Source organism: Drosophila melanogaster, chromosome X (assembly GCF_000001215.4).
Source record: "Drosophila melanogaster chromosome X".
In the NCBI taxonomy this organism is placed as follows: Eukaryota; Metazoa; Arthropoda; class Insecta; order Diptera; family Drosophilidae; genus Drosophila; species Drosophila melanogaster.
In genome coordinates, this window is record NC_004354.4 from 3,371,820 (window position 1) to 3,392,946 (window position 21,127).

General features: G+C 37.4%; 2 protein-coding genes and 1 long non-coding RNA gene across 8 annotated transcripts in view; 2 read left to right on the forward strand and 1 right to left on the reverse strand.

Moving 5' to 3' along the window:
- Positions 1-1,339: 1,339 nt before the first annotated feature.
- On the forward strand, positions 1,340-19,878 carry Myc. Of its 2 annotated transcripts, none has more exons than NM_001272275.1 (3): positions 1,340-1,904; positions 3,125-4,414; positions 12,568-19,878. In NM_001272275.1, exons 2-3 carry the CDS (start codon positions 3,187-3,189, stop codon positions 13,491-13,493), a joined length of 2,154 nt encoding a protein of 717 aa, NP_001259204.1. In that variant the 5' UTR covers positions 1,340-1,904; positions 3,125-3,186; the 3' UTR covers positions 13,494-19,878. The 2 variants fall into 2 exon arrangements, with proteins under 2 accessions (NP_001259204.1, NP_525062.2); NM_080323.4 differs by having other exon boundaries at positions 3,121-4,414; positions 12,568-14,192.
- lncRNA:CR44999 (long non-coding RNA:CR44999) overlaps positions 1,340-21,127 on the forward strand; it is a 149,629-nt gene continuing 129,841 nt past the window's right edge. Inside the window, exons 1-2 of the long non-coding RNA NR_123782.1 lie at positions 1,340-1,904; positions 3,121-4,414. This is a non-coding gene — a long non-coding RNA (long non-coding RNA:CR44999). The remainder of the gene's footprint in view (positions 1,905-3,120; positions 4,415-21,127) is intronic.
- Positions 16,125-21,127, reverse strand: part of CG12535 (uncharacterized protein) — a 61,000-nt gene continuing 55,997 nt past the window's right edge. For 3 of the 5 annotated variants that reach the window (NM_166972.2, NM_001272276.1, NM_001272277.1), the window contains one exon: positions 20,667-21,072. In NM_166972.2, the coding sequence (NP_726860.1) occupies positions 20,845-21,072 (228 nt within the window). In that variant the 3' untranslated portion in view covers positions 20,667-20,844. Of the gene's footprint in view, positions 21,073-21,127 lie in introns of all 5 variants that reach the window. The other 2 variants (NM_001297909.1, NM_130699.2) reach the window with 2 other exon arrangements.

Below are 21,127 nucleotides of genomic sequence, written 5' to 3' on the forward strand. Positions count from 1 at the left end.
GATTTTTAAAGGTTGATATATGTGTACATATGTACATATTTGTGCGATAAACATATGTACACATGCACAAATCATTATTTGTATGTAGTACACATACTATGTACATTGTATTTTACAAACAGTTATTAAGAAGTTTGTTGGAATGTGCATACATACATATGTATGTATGTATGTAGAGACGTATGCTTGTGCATGTTATATTCTATTTTTCATTCAAGGTCCCCTTGCTTCCTATCCGCCTTTACCTTATTACCCTTTTCTACTTCTTCCACAACTTCTTCTTTCCAAAGTTGTAATATTTTTGGCTGGTTTCTATTCTTTTCCCTTTCTTTTTACATTTCCTTGGCATCGTTTAATTCGTTAACAAAATGTTTGGCTCTTCTTTTGTTTCTACCATGCGGCCTAACTTTTCTATTATTGTTAAATGAATTCTGCATTGTTTACAAAGTTCACAAGTTCAATCAACTTGACAAAACGGAAAATGAAGTTGCGTGGCAGACAAAGAGGTGACAAAGGCACACACGCACATAAAAAAAAGTACGGTAAATGCATGCATAGATAAAGGAAAGGGCAAGAAGGAAATACGAAAGAAATGTAAGGCGCCAAAGCAAGAGGGAATGAACAACTTCTCGCAACTTCTACGCAAAAAGGAATAGAGCTTAAAATAAATCGATTTAAAAATAGGAAACATTTATGCGGCAATGAAGAATCCCAAATAATGCCACAGAAAAGCAATTGAAACCTGTAGTTTTATGTCGATTAACATTAACATAAATAAATGCGTATATTTATAAATTTAATTTCTATATTTTAATATACATACCGTAAGTAAATTAAGGAAATGAATAAAATTTTGTTTTGATTTCCAGTCAACTACACATTTTCGTATTGCATTTATTTCACAAAAACATTTTGAGCCAGTTCAAGTTAATTGTTTATGTTTTTATTTACGGAGCAATTTGCGATTTGTCTCAATTTTGTTTGCGCTCAATTATTGTAAACACCACTCAAAAATCTCACTCTCTTTCACTCAAAAAAAAAATACCGGCAAACTGATGCTGTTATGTGAACCAGTGTGCGGGAGAGGCAAAGAAACATTGATCATTTTAAATGCATTGCGTACTATTTGAAAACCTTCGAGTATTAACAAATCGTGATGAATCCAAATGTGATCTAAATGTGATCCAAATGTCAAAGAAGATTTTTGTTGAAGCTCCTATTCTCACCACTTAAAGCGAATTCCAGCAAAGAGAGCAGCAGTGAGCATGCGCAGTGAGAGCGCAGAGAGCGCGGCAGTCTGGTACGATAGAAATTTTATTTAAGCCACAGACAACATGAAACGGGCACTATTTCTGTGGCGTCGCGTGTTCAGTTCACCGCGGGTAATTCAGAGAATCGCTTTGTGGATTGGATTTTTGCCTGTTTTCCGCCCGATACAAAAAAAAAAAACCAAACGCTATATAAATAGTTCTGTAGTAAAACCTGAAGCAACACGTTTTAAAATATACAACTACTACTAACAACTGTCACAGCCAAGTTACAAAAGTGCTAAATCCCAGAAATAACCTAAGAGCCGACTTAAAACCGCGCAAATACATAAAAAAAAATCTTCTCCAAAGCAGAAACAAAAACTTGTGAAAAACTAGAATTAAAAAAAGATTTTTTAAAAAAAATCAGCTAGTGCAAAATAAACGGGAAGAATTTTTTTTTGTGTCCCTTTTTTTGGTGTTTTTTCTCCGTCTTTCCCCTTCTTTGACGCAAAAAAAAAAGTGCCCAACTTGCTGGCGGCACGGGAACGGGATAGAAATAGATATAGCCGAAAGCGACTGGAAAGCAAAGGAAGCTAACTAAATTGGATTACAATCAATTAAATAGAGACGGATACGGAAACTATGTTCAGCGAGGTGAGTGCAAAGATATATATATATAATATATATTATTTATCGGAACGCAACGACTTCAAAAATCGCGCCACTACGGGGAATTCAAAATAGAATTTCTGGGAAAGGTGAAATAGCTTAACTTTTAACGGTGCTCTCACACACAATGACAAATCAGTGATCATGGCCGCACAAATCGATACGAAATAACGGATTCTAGGAACTCAGAAGGAATGTTAAGAATCAAGTGCTTACAAGAAATTAAGAACAAAAAGTGAGACAATAGAAAAGTGGAAGTGGACGAATTTTGCAAAACAAAATTCTACAAAGTTCTTTATTGTTTTGTGAAATTCTTCTTAATGCTGGCAAGTATTAAAAACGCTTTGATGGCGTTGAAACGAGTTGGTAATGTTCGAAAATTCCAGAACTCTGGGGCTCCAAAGTAATTAAATAAAATGGTCCCAAAATTTTTACGAAAGTATTAAACTTTTTAAAGGAGAAATAAATCAATTAATTAAAAAAAGAAATAAATTAGCTTGATAAATTAAAAAAGAAATAAATTAGCTTGATAAATTAAAAAAGAAATAAATTAGCTTAATAAATTTAAAAAGATTTAAATAATAATTTAATAAATGTTGATATTCCAATTTTACTATGATTCTGAAATTCAATATATACCGGGTTGCGTTCGATTCTGCGAAAGACATGTACTGTTAGTTTTTGCTCGTACTTGTTTACCGGAATGCAACGGATTCTACGAAAAGGGAAAAGCACAGTAAGCTTTGCAGGTCTGCGTTTATCGGTAAAAGGACCGTTTATTTTTCAGTAACTGGAATTGGGTATTTGATATTTGGTTTTCCTTTTATGCCCTTGTTTATTTCATTAGTATATGTATTTTTTTTTTTTTTTTGCTATTGTCAAGAGCGCCAAGATTGACGATTTCGGGTTCAAATGGTTAATAGTGTATAAATGAAGCTATAAGCTAAATTTGCTTTTGATAACATTTGCTGAACCCTCGACATCGCCTGACGTCATTATAGGTGAAATCTGGCACAGTAGAACGTGACTTAATACAATAATAATATTAGGAGTTTAGTTACTCTTACATTATAGTTGAAATGTTGCAAAAATCCTTATGTTGAAGAAGTTTTCAAAAAGTGTGTTGCCGACATATTTATTTAATTAAGTTCAAATATAGAATCATACCTACAACGATTTCCGCCTTATCTATATTTTTCAGACAGGCATATAACTCAGGAACTTAAGATATATAGAAAGAAAAAAAAACCCAGACAACATAATCGCAATGGCCCTTTACCGCTCTGATCCGTATTCCATAATGGACGACCAACTTTTTTCAAATATTTCAATATTCGATATGGATAATGATCTGTACGATATGGACAAACTCCTTTCGTCGTCCACCATTCAGAGTGATCTCGAGAAGATCGAGGACATGGAAAGTGTATTTCAAGACTATGACTTAGAGGAGGATATGAAGCCAGAGATCCGCAACATCGACTGCATGTGGCCGGCGATGTCCAGCTGTTTGACCAGCGGTAACGGTAATGGAATAGAGAGCGGAAACAGTGCAGCCTCGTCGTACAGCGAAACCGGTGCCGTATCCCTGGCGATGGTTTCCGGCTCTACGAATCTCTACAGCGCGTATCAACGATCGCAGACGACAGATAACACCCAGTCAAATCAACAGCATGTCGTCAACAGTGCCGAGAACATGCCGGTGATCATCAAGAAGGAGCTCGCAGATCTGGACTACACGGTCTGTCAGAAGCGCCTCCGTTTGAGCGGCGGTGACAAGAAGTCACAGATCCAGGACGAGGTCCATTTAATACCGCCCGGCGGAAGTTTGCTCCGCAAGCGGAACAACCAGGACATTATCCGCAAATCGGGCGAATTGAGCGGCAGCGATAGCATAAAATACCAGAGACCAGACACACCTCACAGTCTTACCGACGAGGTGGCCGCCTCAGAGTTTAGACATAACGTCGACTTGCGTGCCTGCGTGATGGGCAGCAATAATATCTCGCTGACCGGCAATGATAGCGATGTCAACTACATTAAGCAAATCAGCAGGGAGCTTCAGAATACCGGCAAGGATCCGTTGCCGGTGCGTTACATCCCGCCGATCAACGATGTCCTCGATGTGCTCAACCAGCATTCCAATTCGACGGGTGGCCAACAGCAGTTGAACCAACAGCAACTGGACGAGCAACAACAGGCCATCGATATAGCCACTGGACGCAACACAGTGGATTCTCCGCCGACGACCGGCTCTGATAGTGACTCCGATGACGGTGAACCCCTCAACTTTGACCTGCGCCATCATCGCACTAGCAAAAGCGGCAGCAATGCCAGCATCACCACCAACAACAACAACAGCAACAACAAAAACAACAAATTGAAGAACAACAGCAACGGCATGCTGCACATGATGCACATCACCGATCACAGCTACACGCGCTGCAACGATATGGTGGACGATGGTCCCAATTTGGAGACCCCCTCAGATTCCGGTGAGTCAAATTTATATACTTTTCATATGCCCCATTTTCATCAATATTGGAAGCTTAAAGTCCGAATGTCTTACAAGAAATACAAAATGGTCTGGTCGTTGGATGCATGGCAAAACAGTAGAGATTAGTTAGATCCCTGGGGATGCATTAAAATTTAGTTTACGCCTGAGTCAGTCTAAAACGCCTACCAAAAGTGGCATACTAATTACAACGTCGTGGGGCGGCCGATTAGTTTACAACCGGCCACATGACCCCCCGCCCGCCCGCACATTCATCCATCCTTTGGGTGTTGCACATTCAACTAGTGTTCGCACTTCCGTTTCGTGTGGGTGCAGAGTAACGCCCAAACGCACAAGTACGCTGTATACCATAGGCAACCGGAAAATCGATTGGCGGAAAACGCCTACGTCAACAGCAAACGTAGTAAACTTGTTACGTTGCACAAAAAAAAAAAAACAATAAAAAAGAGAAGAAAAAACCCGCCCACGCGACGCCGGCGTCTGTCTGCGGTGGTTTTCCATTTCCCCCATTGATTTTTGTGCTTTTCGCTGCGATGTGCTTGTATGCTCAATGCTCTGAGCTCTTGCTCTGGACTTTCCTTTATGATTTTTCCCACTTGCCACCCACAATGGGGAAAATGTTGGCGCGGCGCGTGGCTTTCATGGCTCATTGTGTTTATTTGCTCCATGGCGTCATCCTCTCTCTTCCGAAAAACTTATCACCCGGGGGATGATGATGATGTTCTTGCGCAGAACTACGCCCAGAATAAAAAGAACCCATATATATATATATACTACATATATAATATATATATTTACATATATATATGTACTACAATTTCTCTCTTTTGGGCCAACACCCCAATTTACTTGGCTTTTCCTTTCCGGGCTGTTGTTGTGCGAATTTCAAGGATGTCTGGTCACTGGCCACGTGGCAGACAGCCCCAAAATTTTCCTACCTCCTTGGCGGCATTTTCTCTAACAACTCGTGTATGCGCCGAAAATACGGGATATTTGCCCGTGACTAGAAACAAGAATAAATCTTGCCCATCAAAAAAAGATTTATTATGCCATTAATAATGCAGAAAAAAAAGTAAAATATTGTACTTCTCAATAATTTAAGAGGGAAACTACATTAAAAAAAAGTCCAGCTAGAATACGTGTTTTTCATATCTATATTTTTATAGTACTCCTACCTACTTGTTTTATTTGTGCCGGCGAGTTCAATGTCTGGCTCTCTTTCTCTCTTTTTGGCGCGCAAATCGTTATCCATTGAGCAACCCTCGCAAGCTTACGTCACGTCAATCATCTTGATTTTTACTACGTCTTACGCTACAACTACAACTGCGCATGCAACTACGTGTGCATTTTCTACTACAATGACTACTACAACTACAACTACTACTACTACTACGCTATGGAGCCGGTGTGGGCGTAAGCTTTTTGCCGCCGCTCATTAAAAAAAATATATGGTAAATAATAGCGGGAAATCAAGAAGGGGCTAGAGGTGGGGCAATGCAAGGGATAAATTAAACTTGGATTATAAAATATTTACCAATAAAGCAAAAAGCAAGAGCAACAGCAAGAGCAAGAGCAAAAGCATTTAACTCGTGTTTCTGCTCCCGCTTTTTCTCTCTCGCTCGCCTGTCTTTAGTTTCTCTCTTGCAATTTGCCGAGTGCAGTTAAACCGAGAAATTGCAGTAACAACAAGTTTGTTTTGTACGTTTGTTTTGGTTTATATGCTTTGCTTTTTTCTGCGCTCTGCTTTTTGGGTGTTGTCTGCTTTTGCGTTTTGCGTGCTTTTTTTTTTGTGTGTTTTATGCTTTTGCTTCTACCGCAACGAACGGAACGCAAAAAATGTCAAAAAAGAAAATGTGCAATATGTAAAATGCTTACCATAAATTGAGGAAAACCCACACACGCGTGTGTATGAATTTTAATTACTCAGAATCAGAAAGACAAATTTACGTAGAATTGCTAGTATTTTATGATCGTTTGGCAAAATGGAATTCTGAAGCGTTATCATCATCTTAGTTTGGTGACGAAATCGCATCATAATTTTCCACTGCTAATTTGGCAAACTAAAAGCTTGACACAAGTGGCTCGAGATTAGTTCTTTCTATTCTTTTTGCGTGCGCGATTCTTGTTGGAAGCAGATATGGGAATAGCAGAAGAAACGTAAAAAGAAATCAGGTGCGTGCCGCAGATTAGCAAATCTTTGCCCTCTTGCTCGCACGCGAAACTCGTGAGGCTTGCGAGAGGGAGATGGCGCTCTTCGAACACACGCACTTGTATCAATATCAATTCTTTTCTTTCCTTTATTGTGGAGGGGGGTTGCTTTCTTTATCGCTATGCTGCAGTCTTCTAATTAGTATAAAAGCTTACGTGAGCGAGCGAGACGGGGCGCGTCACGTGCGAGCGAGAGCGGCGGTTGGCAACAACGCACGAAATTCGGCACATAGATAAGGTTCACGGGGGAGTGAGCGAGAGACTAGAGGCCACATGCCTATGATGTTGGCGCCTCTATAAAAGTGCGTACACACACACACACACATACATGACTGGCTGTGTACGTATAATATGTATATGTATTTACCTTTGGCAGTGCGTGCTGGTTTTTGGCATTTCGCACCTTGCGACTGTGTGTGTGTGTGTGCGTTTGTGGGTTTGGAAAAATGTTAATGAACTGAACCAAGGTCAGCCATTCGCCGGAAAAAAAAGTGCGTAGAAACCGAAAATTAGTGGTGTGGGGGTGCGGCACAGAAAAAAAAAAAAAAAAAAACGTATGGCCAAGTCATGTTGGCTAAAACAATATTTCCTATTTTGGCCTCTTCGCTTTACACTTTCGATCTCAGCAGCTCTTCTGGGCTCTCTTGTGGCCTTTTAGAAGAAGACAACAATCGAAAGTATAGAGACATGTAAACAACATTAAATGAAATTAAATAACGCCCAAGAAGAAAGAAGAAACTGTATGAAAAAGTAGTGGATAATAATAATACGAAAACCCCAAAGACTAGAACATAAATAGTTGTCGATTGTTGGCAAGACACCCTTTTTGTTGTAAATGCCCAAAAAGGCACTCTTAACAATGGGCCGTATGTTCTTTTTTTTTTCCGGCTGTGGGGCTATTTTTTTTGTCAAATTTTTTCGTACACATTTCGGCAGTTTCCTTCGACTGTTGCTAGGCGTCTCTCTCCCCGTCCTTATCTCTCTACATAGCGCAATCTCTTTCTGATGTACGAATTGCGTCGTGGTTGTTGGCTTGTTGTTGCTTTATTCGCACACGTGTAGCAATAAATTGGTTTGCTCAAGGTCGCAAGAGCAGCGACGTCGGCGTTATAAAAAAAAAAAACCAAAAGCCCATAAAGAGCAAAGCTTTTTCGCCCCTCTCGCTCTCACACGCACTTGGCACAGCTTTATTTATTTATCTTTTTTTTTTTGCTTCTTAACAAACGAGCCTCCCTTTTGGCGTTCATCAGAGATTTCCTGTGGTGTACACATGTACGTCTGTATGTACAACGAAGATGTATCCACGCCCAAGAATGTTGCCAAAAGCTCCATGCCGAAATGTTGCCAGACGCATTTTCATAATTTATGTGCCAGTCACATTATTACATTAGGGATGTTGTGTCGTCCCCCGAACCTTCTTCTAATATCCAATATGGTCTGGGCTCTAATCGTCGTGTTCGATGTGTCGCATTGCGACGTACATTTGTCATTATTTTCGTGCTTTTAGCGGGAAGGTGTGTGTGTGTGTGTGGAGGGGGGGGGTTTAGAGTGTGCAGAGGTTTGCATCGGAAAAGGCTTAACTTGATGACTCACATCCTGCTTCTCCTCCGATGATGAAATTCCCACTGACTACGTCACAAAAAAGGAAAGGCCGAGAAAATCAAATGGACGGGGGCAAAGAAAAAAAATATATATAATATTAAAGGAAGAAAAAGTGCAAGAAATGCGCGTGGGAAAATCTTACAGTGCAGCGGAAGCAATGTTTTTCCGCAATTGTTTATAACACAGCGGTGGCTAATGTTATATGATAAATATTTTAAAGTTCAACAAGAGTATGCATAGCATTCGCTTTGATCAGATAAGCAGATGCTTATTATTATTTCTAAAGGACTACAGTTTAAATTGCCTTGTGTGCCCCTGTGTTACGGGTGTGTGACCTATTTCGCTGGCCGTTGGTGTGGCAAGTTGCGGTTGAGCGACATGTTGCCAGCAGATGTTGCATCTGCGGCTGCAATTTCTGTTGCAGTTATCGCTGTAGATGCAATTTCTGCTGCTGCAGCAGCGTTGCGCTGTCTCCCGTCTCTTAACCTTTGCCAAAAGTACAACATGTGTTGCTGTTGCAGTTGCAATTTATTTGATTTTCATGCGAAATGCCAACGCAAAAGAATATAGGGTGGTGGTGAGGCGTGGGAAAACTAAGAGTAACCATATTTAGGTATATGTATTGTGTATGTTTACATTCACGATTCTTCTTTTCACGGCTTCCACGAAATCGTTAATCGTTAAAACAAACACGAGAATGCCAGGCGTGAAAAAGTACAAATTACTCACTGATGATCTAAACGTTCAAATTCTTCATCCCCCCAATGAACTTTCTTCAAGATATTCATTAATATTCGCACACGTATAAACACACATCCATTCGTTTGCCCATCCAGCATTTTGCAGTTTTCATTGGCGCGAGATGATGTGTCATTAAAGTCGCAGACCTGGAGCTTAAAAAGCAGCAGCAACAACAATGTTTGTTATTAAACAAATTCACAAGGGCGTGTGGTGGTTGTGAGGGGGTGGGGGTGGGTGGTGTGGTAGGCGTTAGTCTCCAAGTCGAAATTGTCGAATTTTACGACTTGCGGCAGCACAGTGGTTGCTCCAAATCAAAGGAACAACAAACGAATATAGAAAACATTTCGAAATAATAATAATATCGCTCGAATATAAATTGGTTTTAACTCATCAATGATGAGTAATTTCTAGCGAATAATTTTTTGTCTCCAAGTGGTCCCAGTTTATCCCACTGTATTTTATTTGCCCACATATCTTTTATTTTTTTAGGCTTTTTAAAACATTCTTGACTGTATTACATCATTTGCCATTTTCATTTCCATTTGAATTTCATTTCTCGACCCAAAAGATATGGGGTATTTAACCCGTTCGTGAAGCAGCATCTTCTTTCCTTCTTTCTTTCTTTCATCTGCTGCATTTCTGTTGTTGCATTGATGATGCACTTGTCCGCATTTTTCGTTTTTTTTTTGTTGTATATTTCGCATTTTTTATAATTCCCTCTTTTAAGGTCTACTCTTTGGTCTGTCTGTCCGCATCATCTCACCGTACCCCCGTTCCTATGGTAATTTTATAGGGCAAAAGGCGTCTCTGCACACACATGCATACTTGTGTGTGGTGTATACTCGTATATATATATATATATTGCCTATCGTGTACGTAGAATGCAGGGACAGGAAAAACCCAGCCCACCGCCCTCCCCCTTTTTCCAGCAAAAAAGTTGCGCAACATGTGGCGGCTTGTGTGCATTTTATTTGCAATTGTAATCAACGGCAGCTTCCTCTTCGGAATTCGATACCCTAGCTAAAGGGTTGACTCGAATTCTTTTGAAGAGGTGATGTGATGTGATGATATGGACTATTAAATCGATTTATCGATGACACTTTTAGTTAGTAAACTGAAACGCACAATCTTATCTTCTGCAGTCGTCTGCAAACTTTGGTGAGGGGTATCCAATAGTCGTGTTCGAATCTCTTGCACGCTACTCTACTCTCGGCTTTTGCTTTATTGTGACGATTTGATCTTGGCTTCGTTCGCTTAGCAACAAAAGTTGCTGCTGTCGTCGCGAATAAATAATACAAAAAATAAAAGTTGCTTTGTTTGGTCTGTCTGCTTCTTCTTTTTCTTCTACTACTACTACTCGGTTTCTTGTATTTTAATGCAGTAAACGAGTTTGTCTGGTTTTTTATTCGAATTCGGTGAGAGAGAGAGAGAGAGATAGGGAGAGAGGAGAGATATATTATACGATGGTAGCTAACAGCAGCAGCATCCGATTTGTGCGAGCGGAATAACCGTTAGTAAAACTATGGCAAAAGCTTGCGGCACAACCCCAGTTTTTATTTTTATTGTTGTTATTATAACCGAGAGAGCAGCGCTCAATTGAATGCACTTTTGACGGGGCCAGCAGATGCAGATGCAGATGCAATTTGATGATAGTAAACAAGTGCGGGAAGTTTGCACTTTTTGTTATTCCCTTGTTTCTTGTTTTTTTTTTTTTTTTTTTTTTTTATCATTCATTCATTGTCTATCGAAAGCGCGGTGGTGGGCTTGGTCGCATTCGTCTGGAAATTCCCCTTTCGATATTAAAATAGCGCTCTTCGCTGGAAATCTCGCTTGACAGTTGTTACTTTGCATATTAATTGATTTTAAGCGAAAGACGAGAGTTGGTTTTTTTTTGCTTACACATGGCAACATACTAGAATTTAAGCCTGACAAAATTCGTCAAATCCACTTGCTGCATATTTATTTATTCGATACTACAATTTCATTTATACGCGTATAATATTAACTCCGGATTTCCCCATTTAAGCGCCCATTCCTGTGGCATTCCGCAGTTTGCTGTCCTCTGCGCTTTTTTTTTTATTTATTTTTTAATCCGTAAAATGGCCGTCGAAGAAGAGGCTGCATTCCAAGATTTTGTCGAGGGGAGAAGACTCGGTGGGTCTGTTGGTTGTCTAGCCAAAGTGAAACGATGACGTTGGCAAAAAAAAAAGAAGAAAAAAAACCAGTCAAGAACTTGCGCTTGTGGCTCCTTCGTTTCTTCTCGTTTGGCCGGTCGGTTGATTCTCCTGAAAGAATCTGACTCATGCCCACTCAGGCATTTCTTCTGCAGGTTTCGATTTCGTTGCGGTTACTTACCATCAGTTGGGTTTTATTCAATGTTTATTTTTTGCCAGTCTCCCATGCACATGCACTTGATCTTGCAACTTGCAACTTGTTGCTCTTGTCAGCTCAGCAGAGTCTACCAGCAACGTCTGCCGCCCTCCTCCTGCGTCTCTCATTCGCATTTACCTTGTTGCCAAGCGCAGAATAAAGCCATTTCTTTTGGTTTGCTTGCACAGTTGCCTGTTTTACTAAACAAATGAAATGTTTAAACAGTTGACTTGAATTCAAAGCGCTAAAAATTTGATTCATTTGAAGGCCACAATTTTAGGCGATAAAATAAAACACAATAATGCATAAAACAATATCGAAAAAAATATGTTATATAAAAAAAAAAAAAGGGATGAAGGAAGAGAAGTAACATGCTCATGCAATTATTGTTCATTGCGAAAGCCAAAGCCCCTCAAATGTTTTTCTTTGGCGAAAGTTTAATGACCCTTGGCCAGAATTATGACTTAGGTGGGCGTAGGAAAAACAAACAAAAAAAAAAAAAAATACAACAAAAAGGAAAGGAAATGAAAGAAAAGAAAAGAAAAGAAAAGGAAGAAAACAGCTAAAGCGGATTAGTGTGTCAACGTTTGGGGGGTAATAGTTTCGTTTCTCTGCCATACTCTCATAGTCGCATATATCTCGTATCTGGAGTATCAGACTTCAGGAAGCAATAGATTTGCACGGATTTCAATTTCAAGTGGCGTCGCGACAGACAGACGACGACGACGCCCTTTCGTGTTGACGTCATTGGTCTGTCTCCGCCTTTTTGTTTTGCTTTGCTGCTATGCTTTTTTTCTCCCCCATTCCATTCATTTCTTCTCCACCTCCCCCTTCCCCACCCCGCACATGGCGCACAATTCCGCATGGCAACAGAGAAAGCTGGAGGCTTGTAGAAGAGGGACTGCCCGATATATTGGATTGGATGGGATGTGGGGGCACAACAACCCAGAGCAGCTTTTGCTGTACTTCACTCCTCTGCGTTTCGCTAATTTACCGCTTCCGCTGCGACCATTGAACCAAGAAAATGAAGAAGAAAATAAAGAAAGACGCCGAGACTGCAGCACAATATATAACAATATACATAACCACATAACTATAAACATTATTAAAACACATTATGTTTCGGATATCGATGATATCCGGAAATTTAAAACAAAGAACGCATTGCTAATCAAAAATACAAAATTTTTTTTTTTTACTATCGCTGTGCAGATGAGGAAATCGATGTCGTTTCATATACGGACAAGAAGCTACCCACAAATCCCTCGTGCCACTTGATGGGCGCCCTACAGTTCCAGATGGCCCATAAGATCTCGATTGATCACATGAAGCAAAAACCGCGCTACAATAACTTCAATCTGCCGTACACACCGGCCAGCAGCAGTCCAGTGAAATCGGTGGCCAACTCGCGTTATCCATCACCGTCGAGCACACCGTATCAGAACTGCTCCTCCGCTTCGCCGTCCTACTCGCCGCTATCCGTGGACTCTTCAAATGTCAGCTCGAGCAGCTCCAGTTCCAGTTCGCAGTCAAGCTTCACCACCTCCAGTTCGAACAAGGGACGCAAACGATCCAGTCTGAAGGATCCAGGCTTGTTGATCTCCTCCAGCAGCGTTTATCTGCCGGGAGTCAATAACAAAGTGACGCATAGCTCCATGATGAGCAAAAAGAGTCGTGGCAAGAAGGTGGTTGGCACCTCGTCTGGCAATACATCTCCGATATCGTCTGGCCAGGATGTGGATGCCATGGATCGTAATTGGCAGCGGCGCAGTGGTGGAATTGCCACTAGCACAAGCTCCAACAGCAGTGTCCATCGGAAGGACTTTGTTTTGGGCTTTGATGAGGCCGATACGATCGAGAAGCGCAATCAGCACAATGATATGGAGCGTCAGCGACGCATTGGACTCAAGAACCTCTTTGAGGCTCTAAAGAAACAGATTCCCACAATTAGGGACAAGGAGCGGGCTCCCAAGGTAAATATCCTGCGAGAGGCGGCCAAGCTATGCATCCAGCTGACCCAGGAGGAGAAGGAGCTTAGTATGCAGCGCCAGCTTTTGTCGCTGCAGCTGAAGCAACGTCAGGACACTCTGGCCAGTTACCAAATGGAGTTGAACGAATCGCGCTCGGTTAGTGGATAGTGTTGTCTCATACTATCGGCTTAAAGCGGCGGCGTAGGGCTAGGATAACCCCCAATGTATATGCAAGATTTGTATATCCTCCTACTTTTTTTTTTTTGCAATTTACTTTGATTTAGCTTCGATCCTTTCTTGACATTAAGCCCTAAATATGATTTTTTTCTGGAGAACTTCAATATCAGTTAGTAGGTTATGTTTAACGATTTGCTTGCGCTTTTTCCGCTTTTTTTTTTGTTTTTTTACCATACCATACCATACCATACAAGGGGTTAGAGTTTACGAGTGATTTAACAAATTTGATTTCTTCAATGTGATATATATATGATTTTCTTTCCGCGCGATTTGATTTGGTAGGGAAAGGTTAACGAAAGCGGTTTTATGAAATCAATTTGAAGTGTTTTTTTTTCGCTGCATATATTACAATATACACGTATGGATTAGATTTAATTAACAATTAGCGGTCTGTATATAACATATGAAGTAGAATATCTTAATTATTTTTTTGAATTAGTTACTTAACCATGAAGTAAACAAAAAGGAAAACATTTAAAAAACACAAAAAATGAGGACAAAGAACCAAACATTGAAAAGTGAAAGGAATAGTTAGAAATGACAGACCTAGCGGAGAAACGAAACACAAAAAAAAAAAAAAAAGAAACTGAAGGGAAAAACACAAAAGGAGAGAACAAAAACAAAAAAAAGAAAAACGGATACGGAAAACAGACAAAAGTTACAACGAAGGAGCCACAAAGAGGAGATAGAGCACACAAAGTTGGGAGCGAGAACGATGAGATATATACTTATATAACATCTATATATCTATATATCTATATATATATATAGAAATTAGTATAGCTTAAAGTAGAACTTTTGGTTTCGTACCCCAAAGGCAAAATGCGAAATGAGCCGGCTTCAAATAGTTCCGAACTTCTTGACGAAGCAACATGGAACACGATGATTTAATTCGACCTTGGTTCGCTAGTTTATTAACAAAATTACCTATTTAAACCATGGACATGTTTTTAACATGCGCTTTTTTTTTTTGGGTCCTATATTCTTAGAGACGCATCCTTGGAGGAGAAAAGAAACCCAAAATGTATCTGCATGCATCTTGCATGCACACAATTCAATGCTTTTGCTTAGAACCCCAACTCCCCCCCCCCCTTGCTATAACCCGTATATATATATTATATACTATGTGTATATGGATTATATACATCTGTTGGACGACGCGAAGATGAAAGAGAAACGCTTTTTATATATACACCCGAAAACAAAAAAAAACTTGAACTCTACTGCCTATATTGAGAAAATACATTTAATTTGCTATGAAGATTCAATTATGAATATAGTTATATATACGTGTGTATATATATAGAAACCTTTTTACAATCATATTATCATATTTCTTTTTTTTTTTTTTTGCAACACCTAGGGATACATAGATATATATATTTTTTAACTGATAACTATGCATATGAAATGCGCAAAACTTAACGAAAACAAAACGGAATTAAGGAAACATTAAACTATATAATAGTGCTAAGCCGCGCCTAACCTCTCGAGATATATATAGTTAGGATGAGAGATAGGAAGAGTGTAGAAATTGGCTGCAAAGTTTGTGATTGGAGTTAAGAGAGGAGAGACCCAGAGAGAGATATATACACCCACGACCCAAGACCCAAGAAAACTCAAACTTTTGTGAGCTGTTTAACTGTCGATTTTTTGCTAATAAGTTATAGCCTTCCGGCGATATGTTATATATATATATATGTTATAACGATTCTACCAATTGTTTACACGCATCTAAGTATCAACTAAACTAAAAACTACTACTAAACTAATGGACATGAAGCATAAGGCAAATGCAAATGAAGTTAAAAACAAAAAAGAACCGCATGCGAAATATGTAGAAAAACACACGAACGGGATTCTAAAGAAATGTCAACTGTTATTTAGGTTTAGGCACATACAAATAAAAAAAAACCCATGATATATATGGATATTCGATAAATATATATGATGACCAGAATTTGAATGAGATCGGGGGAGGTTATATAGCTAGCTAGCTATATACATATAAAGCAAGAAAATTTCTATAGTGTAGGGCGCGAGACGTTTCAACGAAAATTTTTTTCTATGTGAGTTCTAGGCTAATGCTGCCTACTAAACCTATACCCAGATATACATATAATTCTTATATTTTTGTTTACCTAGTAGCTTAACGTTCGAACACATGAAATATTTTTTACCTTATACATTTCTTTAAGTACGCCGCCGCAAAAACTTTTGAAAAACTACCTACTTAACTCTTCATTTTTGTAATAAAAAGAAAAAAAAACAACAAACAAACAACAACAACTATAAAACAATTGTTAAATGGAAAATAATGATATATATCTATCTACGTGGACAAACAATTAAAGAGTATATTTTTTGTATTGTTTCGACCAAAAAATGTGTACACACTGTAAATAGCAATCTCGTTAAATAATAGTTACACACGCCTACAAAATAGCGAACCCAAAACCCAAGAAATGGAATTATTTTTATAGAAAACAAAAAAACCCGGAGAGAAAACACAAAGCAATAGACTTAAGCGAATTGTACAACGCGAAACGAAAACAAAACTTCAATAAACCAACAAAAACACACACACTTATATATATATACATATATATATGTATATATACATATACAAAACCACACACGAATGCACCTATTTTCCTATAGTACATACAACCAGAAATAGTTAAACGAAAAAACCATGTTTTCTTTCAATAATTTCAACAAACAAAACCGTACAAATTTACAAGAAACAAAAATACGAAAAGCAAACCTTTTCTTTGTTTGGTCCTTTTATTAATTTATTAACGAAACAACAAATTCAAGTGAAAGGGCATTTTTAAACATAATTTTTCATTGTAAAAAAAACAAAATATATACACTAAAACTATGACCAAAACCAAAATCCTCGCAAACAAAACAAAAAAATATTAAATTTTTTTCTTTTAAAATATATTTATAACAAAAAACAAAACAAAAGTTTTTAAGTTTAAATATATTTTTATGATTATCAAATTTTTTATATTATATACACACACACAAACTACTATTTGAATTAGTTGTTAAAAAATTTATATTATTAAAACAACACATTATTTGAAGACAAATAACATAAAAAAAAAACTATGTAAAAAAAAATCTGAAAAACTCATGAAATGAAAGCAAAAAACTGTTAAAGCCGTACGGAAAATATGAAACTATAGACGAACATGCTTGAATTATTACATGTATATTTAAATTAATTTTTTTTTTTAGTCATAAACGTATGCAAAAAACGTATACGTTTATGGCTATGCATTTGAAATCCCTATTTTTGATTTGATGACAAAAGAAGATATGAAAATTCTGTTTACTTTGGTTATTGCTTATTAAATATGTGTAAAAATTGCAAAATAATATAGATATATCTGGCAAAACAAGCTAAACAACTATATTAATATATTATCTAATAAATTTTAACTCGTTATGTAGTTACCTATTAATGAAAAACAAATTAAAAGCAAAAAAAATGAGAAAAGTAAACACAATAAATTACATTTTATGTACCTTCTACATATATAAACTAAATATATTACACAGAACACACACACTTATATATAAACACACACACACACACACACACTACTATATATAGAAACCGTTTAAATATTTTTTTTTTCAAAATTTCTGATAATGGAATTATATATACATTATACAATAAAAATACTTCACCAACAAATTACTTTTGATTTTGTTTTTATTTTTACGCTTGATTCCTTTTCGTTTAATATATGGATGCAATTATTGAAGCTTCCCAGATCTTTCAATTGGCACAAGGATTTCCTCTTGTTATTTGCGTTTTCGTATTCGAATATTCAAATATTCGAATATGCAATTTTGTTGCACATTTTTTCTGGACGCCCTGTTTTATTTTATTTACTTTCAGCGACTTTCAAAACCCCAAGTGTGTTTCATCCGAGTTGTTTATATTTGTTTTACTTTAGAAAATCGTATTGTGTCTCACAATAAGCTGGCTAAAAAAAAACAGCTTTTCCTTTTTTGGAATTTGGTACTATCCAACTTGTGCTTCACTTTCATTTTCCAACCGCGCCGAGTATCAAATTCGCAGTGAATCATTCGAGTGAGTAAGTGATTCACATTTGTGGGTGGTGGGAAAATTGCTTTTGTCGCCGTTTCTAATCTAGCAGTTCAACGTATTTTTTCTCGTTGCCTGGTTGCGCTGCCTCGCTCATTTGCCCACCAGACAAATTAAGTTAATTCAATAAGAGTTGTTGCTCACTATTGTTGTTGTTGTTTTACCGGCAAATTTTTTGTTTTTAATGAAATCAAAGCGACAACAACGACAGCCGAGAAGCCGGTTGGGATACAGTCAGCGACATGACGACAATAACAACGATCACAACGATAGCCATATAATATAACATTTTATTTATATGTACGTGTTTTGTTTTCGTTGATTTTTGCTGGTTTATTATTTTACTACAATCATTCAGTTACGGTTTCGTTGGTTGAATTTTTTTCTTTTAATTTTTACTCGAAACTTTCGGAAGAAACCAAAACGAAATAGGCGATGCTCTTATTTGAATGTACAATATATTATTTAAACAGTGTGTGTTGTATAGTGTTTTATGCGTGTTCTATGAAAAGTGTTGTTAATTGTTTGGATATATTTTTTAAGCATCACATAAAGTTTTCTGTTGGGTCGTTTAAGTTTAAAAGTTTAAAATGGAGAGCTAAAACAGATGAATTAAACTTAATTTGCAGTTTATTATGACAGTGGGGATACCGCGTTAAATAGAAAGGGTACACGAATGGCAGAAGTAGCCGGCAAATTCACACACACACACACACACACAGCGGGCCAAGCAAAACAGAGACAACGAAATTGGGGTGCACAATTGTTTAACTGCAAAAAAAAAAAAAGCAGCAACGAAATAGCCGGCAACGAATTTTTTTTCTTTATTTTTTACACTCTGACCGCGGTCGATCGCTTTATTGGGTGAAGGTCACGCCGGCTGCCTTTTGTTTTTATTTTTTTATTTTTTTTTGTTTGCTGCCACTTCTGTTTATCTTCATACATTGTGTATTTAGTCTATTCAGGAAATTTTAGATAATATTTTTTTTAGCTGCCTTAAGTAAATTTGAGTGAAATTTAACATAAATTTCAGTAACTATTTGAATTAAAAATTCGTTTTATATATGATTCATTTTTTTGTAGAATTTTAATTGTTAGATTTAGGTTCGTGAAACGTTGTTTTTATTTAGTTAATTAATTAAAAATTAAAAAAAGTATATTATTATTTGTACAATAGTAAGACAAAAAAGTCATGTTTCTCTTACCTTCAAAGAAACATAATAATTAGGTCCATTATGATAATTGAATAGTTGTACAGCTTAAAATATTATTTATGGCACGATCAAAGCCGCTAAAATCATATTTAATATTAAGAAGTATAGTGTACCAAATTTGCATTTTACAAGATTAATCAAGGTGTAAATAGTAATATAACTTCTATATTTTTTGCTTTGCAATTATTTATTGTATAAGTGTATAACTTTTTACTGTTTATTTGTTACATATATTTCCTAGTTTTATTTGAGATCTGATATTTTGCTAGATTTCAAGGTCGTTTCACACTCACACATATGCACACGCTCCTACATAGACATACACACACACATGAAGAAAGGTCATGCAGAATCAAAAGTACAAAATAGTCATAGAAACATGGGTGTAAATAGTAAAAAAAAGGGGAAACTGATTTGATTCAAAAAGCACAGTAAATCCCAGAAGATAATAAAAACACAGAAATCTGCTTACATAGACAGCTTTAACCATAAAACCAAAAACACATGACAGGCTTCAATAGTTTAACTACAAAAAAAAATAAAAATAAAACAAACAAATGTTTTGTAAATTTTGTATTTTTTCGAAAATATTTAATAAATGTGTTTTACATGCATATTTATACATACAATATATATAATATATATATATATATATAATGAAAGAATAACAATATAATGATAAACTACCAATTATTTGAAATCAAATATATTCTATATTATATATTATATACGCGATATACTTATACATTATTCAATTATATATTTATTTAGAAAGCAACTACAAACAAATTATTTATATTATCTAAATAGAACATTAACAAATTTGTATGAAAGCGAGGCGTATACGTAATGAAACAAGAAAAAATAATAAGACGAAAGGAAGAGCTTAAGAAACCGAACACTTTTGTAAGTAAATATTGAATAGAAAATAAAGGATATGTGCAAATGCGGAGAAAGTTGAATAAAGAAAACGCGCAGCCACACACAAAAAAAAAAAAAACGCAAAGTTTTTAATTATCAGCCGTTGATTAACCGAGGCAGGCAGAATTTAACAAAACTAAAAGGAAACCCCTTTTGCCAAAAGGTCCTAAATGTTCATATTCCCTGAAGGAGTACGGGGTGTTTATTCACTATCTGGTTCTACAGGCAGATTTCTTTCTTCCTCGGACAGATGCATTCGAAGGCGTCTTTCAGGGGCCAGCTGTAACTTTTTCCCTTAAATTTCTTGCTTTTTTTTTTTATATTTTTTTATATTTTTTATTTTGTATATATGTACGTATGTATACAGCTCCTTTGTATGGGGGTTCGAATGTCACATAACCACATAACTGGTCTGGATGGACGAGGATATATACGCAAGAGCAAACCATCTCGTTAAACTTTCAACGCACTGCCCTCCTTGTGCGTGCTTTTTCCTTTTAATTATGTATAGATTTCGGTGGCTTGCAGCTTGCGCGATTCTCGCAAAGAGGGCTTAATGGTAAAGGGGGGGGGGGGGTGTTGAGGTCGGGGTTGCAACAGGTGCAATTCGTCGATCGTTGAAGTTAACAGTGTTGAAATGAAGGCGAATTAACATTGTACCCTTCCACGAATGCGGGCCTTTAAGTTTGGAACATAAACCAAAACCATCGACTTCGATTTCAAGTTCTTTAATAATTTTCTAATAATTTCGACAATTTTGTGCTTTAAATAAGAGAAGCTATAAAACATATAAAGGTGCAACTTCGATGACTTTTTTTTTGTTTTTTTTTTTTCATTTTTGTCGGGTAGAAAGAGTATCTATAGGGGCAACGGGTAGTTAAGAAGCAACACGAACACTGATTAGGGCGAGATGTAGTGCGTGCCGCCGGCAACCTAATTGGGCTTAATGCAGGTTGAGTTGCAATTATGCCGGCCCTGCACCTTTACTTAATGATGACATTCGGCGTCGTTCCGTTCCTCAAATGATACGCAGCGAGTGCTCGACGTGCTCGCCGAGCGCCAACTCGAAAACGCTCTTCACGCAGCAAACCATCGCGACGAAGATCACATGCAAAACGAGCGACAGCAGCGTCTGCGGATCGAGCGGCAAACGGCCGGTCAATACGTCGAAGGACCAAAGGAAGCACTCCATCGTTAGGACGATGCTGGTCACCAGAATCCATGGCGACATGGCGTAGGGGGAGATCTGCAGTTCGACAAAGGGAAAGATATCATAAATATTCGTAACAATCGATGTATCT